This window comes from Pleuronectes platessa, chromosome 11 (genome assembly GCF_947347685.1).
Source record: "Pleuronectes platessa chromosome 11, fPlePla1.1, whole genome shotgun sequence".
Lineage (NCBI taxonomy): Eukaryota > Metazoa > Chordata > Actinopteri > Pleuronectiformes > Pleuronectidae > Pleuronectes > Pleuronectes platessa.
In genome coordinates this window covers 26,408,616-26,424,670 of record NC_070636.1, presented here as the reverse complement: position 1 = coordinate 26,424,670, position 16,055 = coordinate 26,408,616, and the positions used below count along the sequence as shown (strand labels likewise).

Genomic DNA, 16,055 nt, shown 5'->3' with positions numbered 1-16,055 from the left:
CACAGTACCGACAGTCCGTTTTATCTCTGGCTCACGAACATCTCTGGTCTGGTCATCTAGGTATTACGAAAACCTATGACCGAGTGTTGCGACATTTCTTCTGGCCAGGTTTGAAGCGAGATGTGTCTTTGTTTTGCCGTACGTGCCATGTATGTCAGATCACGGGGAAGCCTAATCAGGTTATTAAGCCTGCGCCTCTTCACCCGGTCCCGGCTATAGGTGAACCGTTTGAGCACATACTGGTTGATTGTGTTGGCCCGCTGCCAAAAACGAAATCCGGTAACCAGTTCCTCTTAACAATCATGTGTGTAGCTACCTGGTATCCTGAAGCTATCCCTCTTAGGTTTATAACAGCTCAGTCAGTAGTAAGGGCCCTGATCAAGTTCTTTTCTACTTTCGGCCTCCCTAAGATCGTGCAAACCGATCAAGGTACCAACTTCCTTTCGGGTATTTTCGAACAGGTGTTAACATCCCTGTCCATATCACACAGGATCTCGAGTGCTTATCACCCGGAGTCGCAGGGGGCACTAGAAAGATGGCATCAGACATTTAAGTCAGTATTGCGCAAATATATCATGGAGAGCGGTAGGGAATGGGATGAAGGCGTTCGTTTGGCTCTATTTGCAGTTAGGGAAATAGTGCAAGAGTCACTAGGTTTCAGTCCAGCAGAGCTGGTATTTGGTCACACAGTGAGAGGCCCTTTAAGAGTGTTAAAGGATCAGCTAACAGGCGAGAGTTCGCCCACCCCGCGAAACGTGCTGACCTACGTGAGTCGCTTCCGAGAACGACTGCACGAGGCTTGCAGTATCGCTAGGAAGAGTCTCTCTGTTGCACAACACGGTATGAAGCGGCAGTTCGATAAAAAAGCACTTCCACGTTCTCTACAGCCAGGTGACTTGGTTTTAGTGTTACTGCCCATTATAGGTAATTCAATGAGTGCTCGATTTTCAGGACCTTACACTATTGACAGGAAGTTGAGTGCCACTGACTATGTCATCCGGACTCCTGATGGAAGACGAAAAACAAGAATGTTTCCTATAAATACGTTGAAGAATTATCACACTAGAGGCGACGTCCAGCCAGAGACACACAGCTCATGTGGACTCGCTAGGATCCGTGTTTCAGCGAATGGCTGATGCGTCCCTGACACTGAACCTGGCAAAATATGAGTTTGGGAAGGCGTCTGTGACCTACTTGGGTAAACAGGTGGGCAGAGGCCAAGTGCGTCCCTTGGAGGAAAAGATCGCAGCATTGATTTTGGGTTTACGGGTTTTGGGTTTGAGGTATCGTCAGCCATGGGCTGACTCCTTAAGGAGGGGAGTGTTATGAACCGTGGTCTGTGTCCTGTAAGTATGCATGTATTGTGTTCTGTTTTATGTTGTCTCCTCCTTTGTCTCCTCCTTTCTGAGTGGTGATGCCTGCAGGGACCGGAAGGGGGAGCTCTCGGGCAGGACGCGTCTGAAGTGGCCAGAGGAAGAAGCATCATGGCCGCTCATCTCAGCTGGTGCCAACAATACAATCACCACACCTGGTCCAGATCAACAATCAACCGTTCCCCTTTAAATAGTCCTTTGTTTTTTGTTAGCGAGAGAGAGGCATTTTGGGTGGAGCTGTGGCAGAGCTCTGTTTGTTTTGTTTGGCTTAGCTTAGGTGTTTGCTGGTTCAGTGATTTAGTTTTGCCTTTATTATTTGAGTTGTTAGCCGCCTACTTTTGTTTTGTCTTTGTCTTTGTTAAGGGACAACGAGGACAGGTAAGATACTCCGGAGTCTACATATAACACACACGTAGGTTTACTTTTTGTTAATACCCCAGGTTAGAGTGAGCACCACCCGCTGTACTTTTGGGTGCTAAGCACCTGTAAAGGGGGGGTGGTTTTTTTTTCTGTTTTTGTGTTCTTTTCTTTGGTGCCACTGAGAGTCCTTGTTGATCCCTGTGTTGCTTTGTTTAAATAAATACTTTCTTTGCCTTTTATCGTGTAATGGTTTCTGTGTGATTGCACCCTCACTTCTCCAGACCTGTTGCATTTATGTTATGTTCCACTCCGAGCCACCAGGGGGCGTAACATAATTGGGGGCTCGTCCGGGATCTTTGATCCGTTTAAGCAACAGGTTTCTTGAGTGTTGGTGTGCGAGGCGCACGGCAAGTAGGCTGGTAATATTGGTTTGGTTGGTTGAGGTTTGGCTTAAAGCTGTTTGAGACATCATGAGCATGTTTGATATTGAGGGTTTTCTTAGTGATCCGTCTGTGGAACAGATTGTTCGCTGTAAAAAAAAAGATTTGTATGCCATTGCGGCACATTTTGAATTTGCAGTCTCACCAGGTATGCTAAAAAACGAATTGAAAGAAGCGGTTGTACGTATGTTGGTACAAAATAAAGTACTTGGTACAGGCTGCAGTGCAACTGCTAGTTCGCCCGCTATTCCATCCTCATTCTTGTCTTCTAACGCAGAGGACAGCAGGGAGGAAGAGGTAGTTAGGGGAGGGCTGGTTGAGGATGAGTCAGGTCATTCAGATGTGGCCTCTGATCTGGAGCTTAAGCCTCCTCGTACTCTGCCCCGACTTTCTCCGTTTTCCTTTCCTAGAGTAAGTGATGATGCCCGCCATAGCTTAGCGCGTTTGCAAATGGAGGCACAGGATAAAGAGAGAGATGCCGAATATAGTCATAAGTTGGCTATTCGGAAGATGGAGTTAGAAATGGACACCTCTAACCGCAGAATAGAATTAGAAATAGCAGCAGAAAAAGAGGTAAAGCTAAAGCGCCTAGAATTAGAAGCTGCTGCTGTGAGTTCAGCTCAATCTAGGTCCATACCTACTGAACCCTCCGCGCCTGCGAGAGGATTTGAGGTGAGCAGAAATATAGTGCTGGTACCTCAATTTCGTGAGGCGGAAGTAGACTCATATTTTACTGCCTTTGAGCGAGTTGCTACTTCATTGAAATGGCCAAAAGAGGTCTGGTCGATACTGCTTCAGTGTAAACTGACAGGTAAAGCACAGGAAATTTTAGCTTCACTCTCTCTAGAAGATAGTTTGTCTTATGAGGCTATCAAGACAGCTGTGCTTCGTGCCTACGAACTAGTTCCTGAGGCATATAGACAAAAGTTCAGAACCTTTAAAAAATTGTCTACTAAAACATTCGTGGAGTTCGCCCGTGAGAAAGAGACTCTGTTTAATAGATGGTGCAAGAAAATGTAAGCTAAGCAAAGGCTTCTGTAGGACCGTTGTTCCACTTGGTTCCAACCAAAGGGAAATAATCAAATTTAGCCTGCTGGCATATAACCATTGACTGCAACAAGCAGTTCCAGTTCAATTAATTCATTGGAAACAATATATACGTATGGCAAGCAACGCTGCATTTCCATTGCAGGAACTTTCCACCGGACCGAGAAACTTTTACATACATTTTTTATTTGTTCCAACACAGGAAACACGATCGAAATAAAGTTCCAGGGAAATATTTTTACCTACAAAAAAAATCCTGCTCTGGGGCAAGTAGTTTATGAAAGTACCTTAACCTTTGGGGTTGGGCTTGCAGCACTAAAAATACACGATTAGTTGAGAGCTGGCTACAAAGGTTCCATAAAGTATTACCAAAGGGACTTTTTGGGTGAATGCAAACATTTGTCAAGTTTTAATTGTGAATATGCAGCTTAAAGAAAGAATGCATACTTGCAACAAATGCTTATATTCACCGTATTTAAGAGTGAGGCGTTAAAATGGGATTTAATCTCATCTTTTTATGTTAAGTACAGAGGTAGATTCTGGACATCGTTTGCCTAGCTTTGCAAAAAAACTGGAAAAAAAGGACACAGCTAGTCTGAACAAATTCCTGGGCTACATATATTTCTCCCATTTAAAGACCTGCTCATTCTACCTTCAGCTCACAACCTTACAATAACTCATATACCATACACATGCCCTCCATTAGATTAATGTGAATTTTAGCACAACTAAGGTTTGACTAGACTGAAGGCTCTTCCAGACCTTTACACATACACCTATATACATATTACATATTTTCACATATACATTTTGCACTGTGAAACCTTTAACAAATGTGTTTTCATTTTCTACCATAGAAGAGCATTTACCGGCATCTGCTACAGTATTGTTGCTGAGCTCCAGAGTCTGTAAAGTGGTGTTGTAGCGTAGCAGGTCTCCGAGCTGCAGAGCATCCTGGTAGCTGTTCAACAAGTTGTTGGTAAGGTGGAGCTTTTGCAAAGCCCGGTTTATCTTCAGTGCACCAACTATGGGCAGCAACAAAAGAAAAGAGTGTTCATAAGATAAGGAATGCAATTTAGAATTTACTCCCCTGGAGTCCAACCATCTGGTGAACATAACTTGATAATTATTTTAAGTTTTAGATCCATCCCAAGATATACAGTTGTTGGCTGGTGGGAACCCAGTTGTGGATCAGGTCTTTAGGGAAGCACCAGTAGATTTTGCTGCAAGGTCAAGGGACTTGCATGCAGGGGGTGGAATCTGATTGGAGAATGTGTAGCATGATTAGTAAAGATCTGTGCTGGAACAGTCACACAGACACGTGGCCTAATAAGTAGTAGGCCCTGAGGACAGCTATGTACAATTTTTATTTTTCAAAATTTCCCTGACTCAATTAAAACATGTAGATTAGTATATATTGATGTTAGATATTGTAACGGACTGGTGGTTAGGTTTATATTTATGATTTGTTATGACTTATGTTCAGCTAAGTACACCGTGTTAAATAAGTATCGAAATGTCCTGAGGGTCAGTGAACAGGTCGGGGTGGGGCATGTGACAGTTCTAGACCAATGGCTGTGGGGTTGTGTGGGATGACAGGCTCTCATTAGCTGGTTTGATGGCAGGTCAGGGGTGAATGAGGAAGTGGAGTCAAGAATACGAGTGTTGATGTGGGGAGTGTCGGGGTTACGAAGAAGAAGTGTGACGTGTTCGTTGGACTTTAATAAAGTTACAAATAAAGAGAGAAGTTCCCTTTTGTCTATAAGCGAGGACGCAACAATATGATCCACTGTTGAAGGCTGCATGTCTAGGTGCCAAACATGAAACATGTAACTGCATATGACTCTGATAGATTGATTGATAACAAGTGAACTTGAGCATGAAAACGAGAGCACAACAGGAGTCGTCGCCTCCTGAAATTACTGCTATTAAGATCAAGTGATACTCCATTCTAACAAGAACAAGGCCTGTACTTCATTGCGGAGTCTTCTCGGCGCAAGAGAACTTACAGAAAATCTGTCACATTTTATGACCCCCCTCTTAAAAATGAATAACATTCCTTTTTTTCCCCTCAATATTTTCATTATGGTTCTTTATCACAGCTTTAGCTGATGTTTGGGAGGCTTAAATTGTATTTATGAGTGTGTTGTGGACATATTCCCTGTGCATTTGGGTAATGTGTACTGTACTGAGATACACATGTGTCTGTGTTGCCTGGGCCCTTGCTGCCCTTGCATCCCGATCGATGCTGAAGATTTGATCAAGCCTGTTGGGCTGCATGTAGAATGCCAACATTGTCATTAGGCACAGTGGGGACCAAATGGTGGAATCGGTGGGATTGATCTGGTTGACTCCACTGTGAGCGCCCTATACTGCAATCACAGGCCCCTCCGATCGAAAGCAATGATCCTCAGCCGTGACCCCCTGTTGGGAGGGAATGTGGGGGCTCAGCACGGGCAGAGAGTAGGGTGGAGTTGGGTGAGAAATTAATGTGGAGGAGGGAGGGTTGCAGGGATGTGTGTTTGCGGTTGATGGGGGGAGGGGTAATGCACAGACACTAAAATATTAAATCAAACTGGCATAGAGAAATAATCCATTTCTTTTTCTACAAAAGTATAAGGAAGAACAATTGTGCTCATTGGTATTTTTCATCACAATTAAATTTCAGGACAGGACATTACGGAATTTTTTTGCCATGACTTGAGATAGTGTATCAAAGTTTAAAAAACACTCAATTGTATTTTGTATTTGACTGTCTAATGACATTTTATACATGGTGAGAAAATGGCTTTTATTTTGTCCTCATAATGACTTTTACTGCTACGGCACAATCTAGCTAAGCACCTTGTGGACTCTTATTAGCTATCCTTGATTATGTGTTTGTGTGTGTATATGTCCTGGTTTCCAGAGCCCTTATAGATGTGTGCATTGGTGTGTAAAGTGACAGGTAGGAGATTAGGCCTCTAATCCGGGTCTAGACCTGCAGAGAAGGTTGCAGGTCAAAATCTGTTCCTGCTGGCCATAGGACACACAAACTCACCCACCCATCCATGCACACATACACAAAATAACACAAACTTGTGCACACATCCTAGAATTAATTTTTACACACAGTCCACACTTGTACATGTACAATATTTAGAGGCTAATGCTCAGGAGTATTCAGTGAGGAAATAGTGTCTCAGTGTGAGTGTGTGTGTGTACATCATACCCAGTGTGTATAGTGGCATGCCACTGAGCTGGGCATTGTGAAGGTGCAGCACTGTGAGCCGGCTGGTCAGCAGAGCTTTTGACAGAGACAGGGCTGGGTAGTCGACCATTGGCATGTTGCACATATCCAGTCTGGACAGACATACACTCTGAAAAACACATATGTTGTATGCAAGGAATGCAGACAATAAAGAAAAAGAAACAGTTGAAGACAAGTCTAATTATTTTCATTTATATAAATAATGTAATATCAAAGTTTTTAACTTGAATGAACTCAGATTCTAAAGGTTGAATTTTGTCAACACATGCAGTAATGCACTATGTAATACAAAGTGAGATTATATTCTTTTTTTTTTTTTTTTTTTTCATCATTAAAAATCATTTATTATACTCTGTATTATAAAACAATATATATATATTTTTTTAATATTTTTGTTTATTGGAAGTAGTTTCACGAGATACAACAATATAACAGGGAATACTTCCATCTTACATTTTTCCCCATCTTTTTATCCCTCCCACATTCCCAAAATAAATAATTAAAGGGGAAGGGTGAATTGTTATTAAAAATAAAATAAATGGGGGGGAGGGGGGGGCTCAGTCATCACCATAACGCAGAGATGTCAAAGACTCAATATGACTTAAGAGAGGTCTCCAAGTCTTTTCAAATGAATTTAAGGAACCATTCAGGGAAAATCTAAGCTTTTCAAGACTCATGAACAGTAAAACTTCTTCAACCCACCTACTGTGAGATGGGGGTTGAGGGTGTTTCCATTTAAAGAGTATAAGGCGCCTGGCTAACAGGGTGGTAAAGGCAAGGACATTCTGTATAACTCTAGAGGCAAAAGGCAAGATTATATTATTATCCTTTTATTTTTCCAAATACATTCAGGAGGAAATATAGTACATTCAGTGGTTAGACTTATTGGATGTATAAAGCAGCAGGTTGGGGGTCACATTCTGGAGGAGGTCTTTTAAGATGTGATTGGGGCAGACAAATGTATCATCCCAAAAGGCATGTTGGCCCACCAGAAAAGTGCCTGTTATGCCAGATGGCCAGTCTAGCCCTTGGTGAAGTTTTCAATCAAGGCAAAACATTTTTCTGGAAATGGTTTAAGATTGCAAGGTTAAGAATGAATGTATATGTCACGTTCAGACCCTCTGAGATGACCCGGTTGAGCATGTGGCCTCTTTTGTGTGGAGGCCGCGAAACATGCTGTGAGACTTCAAATGATTCTAGTAGATCACTACAATGAGTGCTGTCAGTACAGATGATACTGAATTGGAAGGGATATCTCCCTTCACATCTGATCTCAGAACAGTGTTCTGTGTTAAAAGATGTGATGTTGCCTATTTGCTATGTCTGGGGCTTGTCACGCAGCAAGTGGAGCAATATTTTGCTATCTTTGGTGATAATAAATAAACCTATCTCTGACTGTGTGTGTATCACAGGACAGGAGTGTTGAGACAGGTCCAAGCCCATGTAGCAGAGAATTTGGCTGAACTATCCTAGCTAACACTGGGCGAGAGGCGGGGTACATGTCACATCACCAATTACTTTATCCTGGTTATATAAAGTTACAGTTCAGAACTAAAACCAAATTTACCTAAATTACTACTGTACTGACAATTTTGTCAATTTGACCAAGCAAATATATTTCCTCCTCCAGAAATTTCAAATTACAATACCAGATAGACCAAAGAAGTGAAGCTTAAACTAAAGATATATTTAACGAAAACAACTTTTACAGAAATGTTAAAGAAAGGTTTTACGTTTCTGATAAAATCTCAAAATCCTTATATTGAGCTACATAATGTCCCGCCCTAAACCCTAAAAGTAATTTTGTATTTGGACTTGATTGATTGATCAGTTGTTTTCAACTGATCTGGGGCAGCTGTGACTGAGGGGGTAGAGTGGTCGTCCTCCAACCTGAAGGTCGGCAGTTCGATCCCCAGTCTGACCCATCTGTATGCCCCTATAAGTGTCCCTGGGCAAGATGCTGAACCCCGAATGGCCCCCCATAGAATAACAAAGTGCTGCCAATAGATGCACTGCATGAATGTGTGTATGAATGTGTGAATGTAAAACTGTACTGTAACGTGCTTTGAGTGGTCATCAAGACTAGAAAAGCACTATATAAATACAAAACCATTTACCATTTGTTTTAATGTGTTTATGCTTGTGTTTGCTGTGGCAGACATCACACTCTGTTTGCTTTGCCCTCCATCTCCAAGCCATGTGATCCGAAAAAAAACTCACTTTCTAGGATCTACATTATCCCCTGGAGAAACCCTATAAGAAAAGATTACTATTGCAATGCGTCAGCCAACCTGCTTTATCAAATGAGCGAGGGCCCTCCAACCAGATGTTCCCATACTGCTGTTGTCAGAAATGTCAAGATAGGTTGTAGATTCATGGTACAAAATCATATCCAGCAAAGACGATGCTTCCTGAAAAAAAAAATAGTGAGGTAGGAAAAGTGAGGAAAGCTGGGCCTCAAATTTGAAAGGACTGTTATGAAATTCTTTTTTAAATGAAAAAAAGCCTATAATCTGATACAGGGTGAGACTTGAATATGAAACTGTGTTGAAATTGGAAGACGAAGATGAGCTAAATAAGTTTTGGTCATAAAACTCACATTTTCTTCCAGTTGGGCTGCCTGCAGATTGATGAAATCAAAGTGCAGTGATTTCAGGACGACTTCCAAAGCTTCACAGGAGTGGTGGTCTAATCGCTCACCTTGATAGAGGCAAGCAATCAAACAGAAGATAATTGGGGGGCTGTTTGCTAACAGGCAAAATTGCACAGCTCTAAATCTGCTTTATTCTTTTTCTGGAATGAACATTTCAGCAAAAAATCTCGACAAAACAACTTCCTTGATAGGCAAAGCTTTTTTTTGTGTGTGCGTGCATTTTTCTTTTAATACAGTTCTGAGACTTTATCAGAAGCAGAGAAAGATAAATAATGATGACATCTACAGTTAGAAGGAACAGAATTCAGTTTTTCATGATTGGACTGCCAAGACGTGACTGCTCGAGTGTCCATTGATTACTGACTGCACAACATTGTAATCAATAAACATACACCAACACAACTTCTCAAATTCCCAGACATAATCTGATTACTTAGAGATGCTTAGCCATGTAAACAATTTAAAATTCATATAACAACAACAGTAGTCCCTAAAACAACGTACAAATATATTTCCTTTCTATTATCATTAACGTTAACTAAGACCCAATGGTGGAGTATTAGTACATTTATCTAAATATAGACTGATGTGCTTTTGCGATTGAATGCACATAAATAGAGTTAACATTTTGGAAACTGATTCCTGCTGCTCCCCGGCCTAAATCACAGGTCATACTCCAAATCAAACTGTGACTGATCCAAACAAACCATGGGTCTCTCTCTTTCTCTCCCTCTCTCCTAGGTTCGTATCTCCTCAGCCAAGAATGGGAAATTATAATTAGTATCTTAATTATTTTCCAAAACGATAGTTTCCCCCTCTGTTTAAACAATAATCACTTAACTGAGTGATGGTAGAGGGTATCTGGGGTGGAAGGGAGTGTCAACTGAAATCAAATTGTTCTAATCCTCCCTGCGTTGGGAGATAATAGGCAGCAACACCAGCAGTCAGATGTCATCAGTGTGTAACAACAGTGATGCCCATCAAAGAAGTTTAACACTGCTGCTGTGTACAGATTTTACTGCTGCTGTAGTACTTCTTTATTTCAGAGAGCTGGCAACGTTTAAAAACTTTGTAAGAGAGGACATTTTGTCCAGTCTTCACTATTTTGGATCAGAGTTTGTATTAAGGTTTTGACTGAAAATGAAGTTAATGCAATAGGTGATATAGTCAAAAAACAATATTATGTGTCTCAGTGAGGTGTACGGCCACAAGCTGTCCAAATTTTTCACCTCCTTGAGATTGCTTGGCACTGAATCCACAAGGTTCTGAACTCTGGAAGCATGAACGTGGATGTGTTGTACACATTAAAATCTCTCATAGGAGTCATAGCATATTAGTCACATTATTGTCATACTCATCATATCCTTCAGTGATCTATGTTCAATGGATGAGGGAACTTTCATATTTTGTCTTCTAATTTTTCAGGTTTACTGATCACCTATCTGTAGGATCAAATTGACTTTACTCCCTTTTAAACTAGAAGAAACATAAAACCAGACTCAATTTGGGCAGCCATCTGCCTCAACCTGTTGGTGTGGGTGGAGAAAAATGGGGTGAAAGCAGGGAAGAGAAGAAGGAGAAAGGGTGCGATTGTGTTGATGTTTTGTGTCAGCTGTTCCACTTCCGAATAGGTGTCTATGACAGAGAGATGTTTTTTTCAGTTAGAACAGCTCTGATTAGTAGACCCTCTCGCTCTTTTAGGAATGTACTGTGTGGCAGTCGACCATGCCAAGGGGCTCTCCCAGAGATGGTTCTGTTGCTTTTCAGCATGTTTTTTTAATTTAAACAGTTAACATAAATACAAAAGTCAAACTTAAACTTTCTGAGCTTTGCAGCTCAGTTTCTGTCTCTCCCGTGTGTCTCCCCATGTGTCTGTGTCTCTGACTGAGGCAGCTCAGCCGCTGCCTTTTAACCCTGAGGATCAATCAGGTCACAGCTCTCACCGCCGCTGACTGATCCACTGTACAGGTGAACGTGCTCTCCCAGCCCCCTCACCTCCACAAACTGATAATGCCTGAATTTAAACAACTGAATGGAAATACAACCACTGTCTCTTTCTCTCTCTCTCCTCTGTTTTCTCTTCACCGTACTGGACCATCGACCATCCTTGGACCTGATCTTTGTTCTCCAGGGCCTTCTAGAAAGCAGTTTAACCAAAGTAACAAAGGTAGAGCCTCACCTAGAGGACTTAATTAATGAACCCTAAGGTGGTAACTCAAAGAGTTTTTAACACCTGAACAGCTGATCTGAGTTGGTTCAACTGCTGAATGAAAAAAGACATTAAGGGACTCTTGTTTTTTTATAAACAAAACAACAAAAAAAGCATTATTGAAAGAGCCTTGTAAAAGAGTAACTAAGTTAACATGGCTACATTAAAATTGCTGCTGGCAGCAGAAAAATAACATATTGCTCAAACATATAATATAATAGTTGATACGAGTATGATAGTATCCTAAGAGTTTGACCAAGAACACTGGTCAATAATTGTGGTGATTTGCAATTATAAAGAGTTAATATTCACAATGAATGTACATTTTCATGTGTTTATGTGTTACTTTTGAAAGATCTTGCGAGAAACCATTTATTGTTGAACATCTCAAACAACTCAAATATAGTAAGAGACATAATGTCAAAACAACTATGATGCCGTCTCAGAAATATCTCAATCTATAGTATGATGTGGTCAGTATGAACAGTGCAACAGTAATGACATTGACAGCCCTTTCATAAATTTAGTTGTAGCGGTGGTATCTTGAAAAAAGTCCATGTTAGTTTGAATCATAATTGGACAACCTGACCCTTTTCATTTTCAGTAAGGTTTCTAGACATTTTGCCCTCGTCTTAGTGAAAGAAAAACTTTAGTTTTCAAGTTTAGTGAAGACCAAGAATGTGTATAGTCAAAATTCGGTAAACAGTTTTCAAATAAAATTTCATCCAACTGATTTTAACAAGTAAGAAACAAACTTCCCAGTCAAAAAGGAATTTGTACAAGAGTCTTGATGAATCTTCTTCTTATAATGTTCAGTTATGTCAGGACTGTGGCAGACAGGTGTTGAATTTATTCTCTCCTTTTTCGTATTAGATTGTACATTAATTTAAGATCAATACTTTATAAAAATGTATACTATCAAATACAGTTTTATGATTTTTCATATACTGTTTAATAAAATTCATGTAAAAAATATTTTAGTTGTGATATTGGACTACAACATATTTCTCCGAACTATACCGTACAGATTTGAACTGCATTTAGAATTTTAATTTAGTTTGATTTTGAGGCAAGAAAATTCCAGTTTAGTTTAGAGTCAGGAATTGGATTTAGAATTAGAATTTTTAGTTCGGGATTAGGGTTTGTACTTGAGCTAGGATTACATTTACTTAAATGTGAGGTTTGAAACAAAATTTTGGTCTAAGATTTACGTTTGAACTGGGTTCGTTGAAATTTAATTGAATTGAATATGCTGATATGTGATATGTTATCAGGGTCAGGATTTGTTTTATTGTAATGAAATGAATAAGGGTCCAAAATAAAGCTCGACCACGTTCTTTGTTTTCAAGCTATATCCAATTAAATATTTCTATCCACAAGCCTATAGTGAAATCGTATTTTACATGATGGGCTGGTTAACTCATCACTCCAAATCATATGAGAAGAAACCGTCCTGAGTGTAGGATGAGTCATCAAAATACTAAACAATTTTACAGGAAGAGAATTTGTGATGATATTTACAGAGTATCAAAAATATGTATTGTATGTTACATACTTAACTAGAGGTATGAGAGACACAGTTTAAGCACTTCTAATGTTGTGTGTTTAAATGGGTAATATTTGAATCAGGTTTGGTTTATCTAAATGTGAGTGCTCTAATTGATATTAGTTTAGGATTAGTGGATTTAAATTGTTGTTCGGATTTTCTACTTGGAGTTTAAGTGAGATTTGAACTATTATCAATTATCAATTTAGGAGTAGGATTAAGATATAGGATTTTTTTAATTCTATGTAAAGTCAATCCTATTTGGCTTACAATTTGGGTTTAGGGTTAGTATTTGAACGAGGGCTGTGTTTAGCTACATGCAAGAACAGTTTGGGTTTAAGTTTACAATCCATACAAGATTAAGGTTTAGTTTAGCTAAAGTAAATCTATCAAGGATGTGTTCAGTATTTGGAATTGAACAAAGATTAGCTGTGGTTTAATTGTATTTATTTTGGGGTTACTAAAGTGGTATCAGAGCAGAGTAAAGTAATGGCTAATGAATTATTAAGATATTTTGGTCTGTCTATTTACACTTCCAATAGACGAGAAACATAACAAAAGAATTCAGTGTTTCATGAATGTCACATAAAGTCCTCAAGCATATTTAATAATGATGGAGTGAGGCGTTCAGCTTACCTTTGAGATCCAGACATTTCACTCTGCCACCTACACATACACCCTGCTGAGAGAGAGAGGGGGAGAGGGATATAAGCAGGAGGTGTGAGTGAAAGGTGTGAACTCACACATACACATGCACGCACGCAGACACAGACACACACAGAGATTTGGCAACAACAGTGCATCATCCACACTCATGGTTTATTTCCGCACGGCCTCTTCATCCATGCCACACTGAAGTGGTTTGAACAGGTAGGCTTATTGGACACCAAAGCATGAATTATCAATTTCACACAGTTTACCGCCGCCGTTGATGGTGACATGGCGTCCTAATTAACCAGTGTATAATAATTAGAAACAGCTGGTCATCAGTTGATGTGTTCATTTGCCAAAGCCACTGCTCTACATACATCTAATTTGACTGCATGAATCACCTGAGGTGGCAGATTTGTGCAAATGGTGGAAAACACTGATTTGTTATACATTTTTACAGCAAAACAGATAAGGAATATTTTTAAAGATTTTTTTTAAATATATAGATTTATAGATAATAGTATTCTGTAACTGGGATTATTGTGACAGGGGTTTATCTACAATATATCAAGATGATTTTGGCTTTTTATAGTCTGGATGACTGGATAATTTGTGGCACAGAGGAAATGAACGATGCTCAGTAAGAATGTGGAAGCAACTGACTTGATACCCATGTGATTTTTTGACACACAGATCTCGTTGATAGCAAACCAAAATTGGATTACAGTATCTTCATGTTCAAAAACAATAAAGTATAAGCAATATTTGAATAAGGGATTCAATTTAAAAACTAACCCTAACAATAAAAGAAATTGTGAGATAAAAAAAATGTATTGACACTTTTTTAGGCAGCTTTAGAGGAAGCTTCTGCTAGATAACGTTTTAGTTAGCCATATTTTTAGCATCCATATTTTCAACCAATCAACTTGACATGCATTTGAAAATGGTAATAGTAAATAGTCTGTATTTGGAAAAATTTTACAATGCATAAACCTAAGCATCAATCAGGATTTACCACCATTTGAATCAATGCTAATGTTGGCAGGCCGGATTCCTGAGACTCTTCATACTATTTTTGATTCCCCCTAAATTTCCTCTCTGCTTCAGGTGTTGGAAGTGTGTCATGCCCTCCACAACCACATGTCAGTGAGACACTGGCATTGTTACTGCCTCTCCTACACCGACTCATCTTGGCTGGCTCGCTGAATTGCCGCCTTCATATTTCCGAGCTGCGCCCTGTTTCCTCTGTTGTAGCTAAATGTGATTTATTGTTCAAAGGAACACGGGTGGTACAAAAGAACTTGGAAGGCTTTCCCCACTCGGCTCTCATGCTGCAGAGAGCGAAGCTAGGTGGGAAACAAAAGGACGGCGACCATAATGTGCTCCTGTTGAAAGAATTAGACAGATCAACAAGACGTAAATTGCACTGTTTATGTATACAGGAGGCTTGTGTGTAATTGGTAGAGGTTGTTGAATTTCCCCAATAATCAGGACACACACACACACACACACACACACACACACACACACACACACACACACACACACACACACACACACACACACACACACACACACAGTCAGATGTCTATCAGAAATAAAGATAACATTTCATCTCTTTGTGTTTGGCTAAATTTTCAATTTAATTTCATAAAATCCAATATCCTTTATTTTCTTTAAATCTCCTTAATTCCTGTTTTTAATCCTTTAATTTTTATTTAATTCATCTACTGGATCACCCCTTTAGACAATAAAACCTCCGGCTAGAGTTAAGAAATGTTGAGGTCGGCCATAGCTTGTTTGCATTTTTGTCACCACCAATTTTTTTTGTCTGTCAAGGCAACAACTATAGAAGGAAAAATAAGTAGTAGTGTGTGCGTCCAGCTGATGACTGCTTGTGGGACTGGTTAATTTGTGGCACTGAGCCAATGAACGATGCTCAGTAATAATGTGGAAGCAACTGGCTTGCTACCCATATGACTTTTTTACACACACACAGACACACACGTAGAGAAAGAAACACACACGCAGCACTTCCTCCTCACAAGAAATACTACAGTGGCAGCTGTTTTTCATCTTAATGAATTTCTGAACTTGTTCGTTCCCTCTCCGCTCGCTGCTGCCTCGTTGTGAAAGACGGAAACTGAAGGCGCCGGCTGCCAAATCAATTGATGTGTCAGGAGGGAGAGAGGACAAAACGGAGTGATAAAAAGAAAAGCATTCCCTCTCACACACTCTCTCTCTCTTTCTCTCCGAGACACATGCAGGCAGTAGGAAAAGACAGAGAGAAAGGGATCTGGTTTCCAAACTTGACTCTAGTGCATTCACTATTCTTTACTCAACCGTCCACAGCTGCTCTGCCGCTCCCGCTGGCTTTGTATTGAAAAACTCTTCATAAATATATATTTAGTACAGACAAATACACTATATATATATATATAAATATGTTTGTGTGTGTGTGCACGTATATATTTTCAGCATGCATTTTCCAAGCCAAAATCACACCCACATTTTCCTTTCAGCATC

At 40.0% G+C, this 16,055-nt stretch overlaps 1 protein-coding gene across 1 annotated transcript in view; it reads right to left on the bottom strand.

Annotated features, from left to right (window-relative positions):
• The window catches only part of si:dkey-288a3.2 (protein phosphatase 1 regulatory subunit 37), a 96,933-nt gene that overhangs the window by 64,624 nt on the left and 16,254 nt on the right, over positions 1 to 16,055 (bottom strand). The window contains exons 4-8 of the mRNA XM_053433794.1: positions 13,515 to 13,560; positions 9,070 to 9,170; positions 8,762 to 8,881; positions 6,432 to 6,579; positions 4,090 to 4,245 (exon numbers count right to left, since the gene is read on the bottom strand). Of these exons, the coding sequence (XP_053289769.1) occupies positions 4,090 to 4,245; positions 6,432 to 6,579; positions 8,762 to 8,881; positions 9,070 to 9,170; positions 13,515 to 13,560 (571 nt within the window). The remainder of the gene's footprint in view (positions 1 to 4,089; positions 4,246 to 6,431; positions 6,580 to 8,761; positions 8,882 to 9,069; positions 9,171 to 13,514; positions 13,561 to 16,055) is intronic.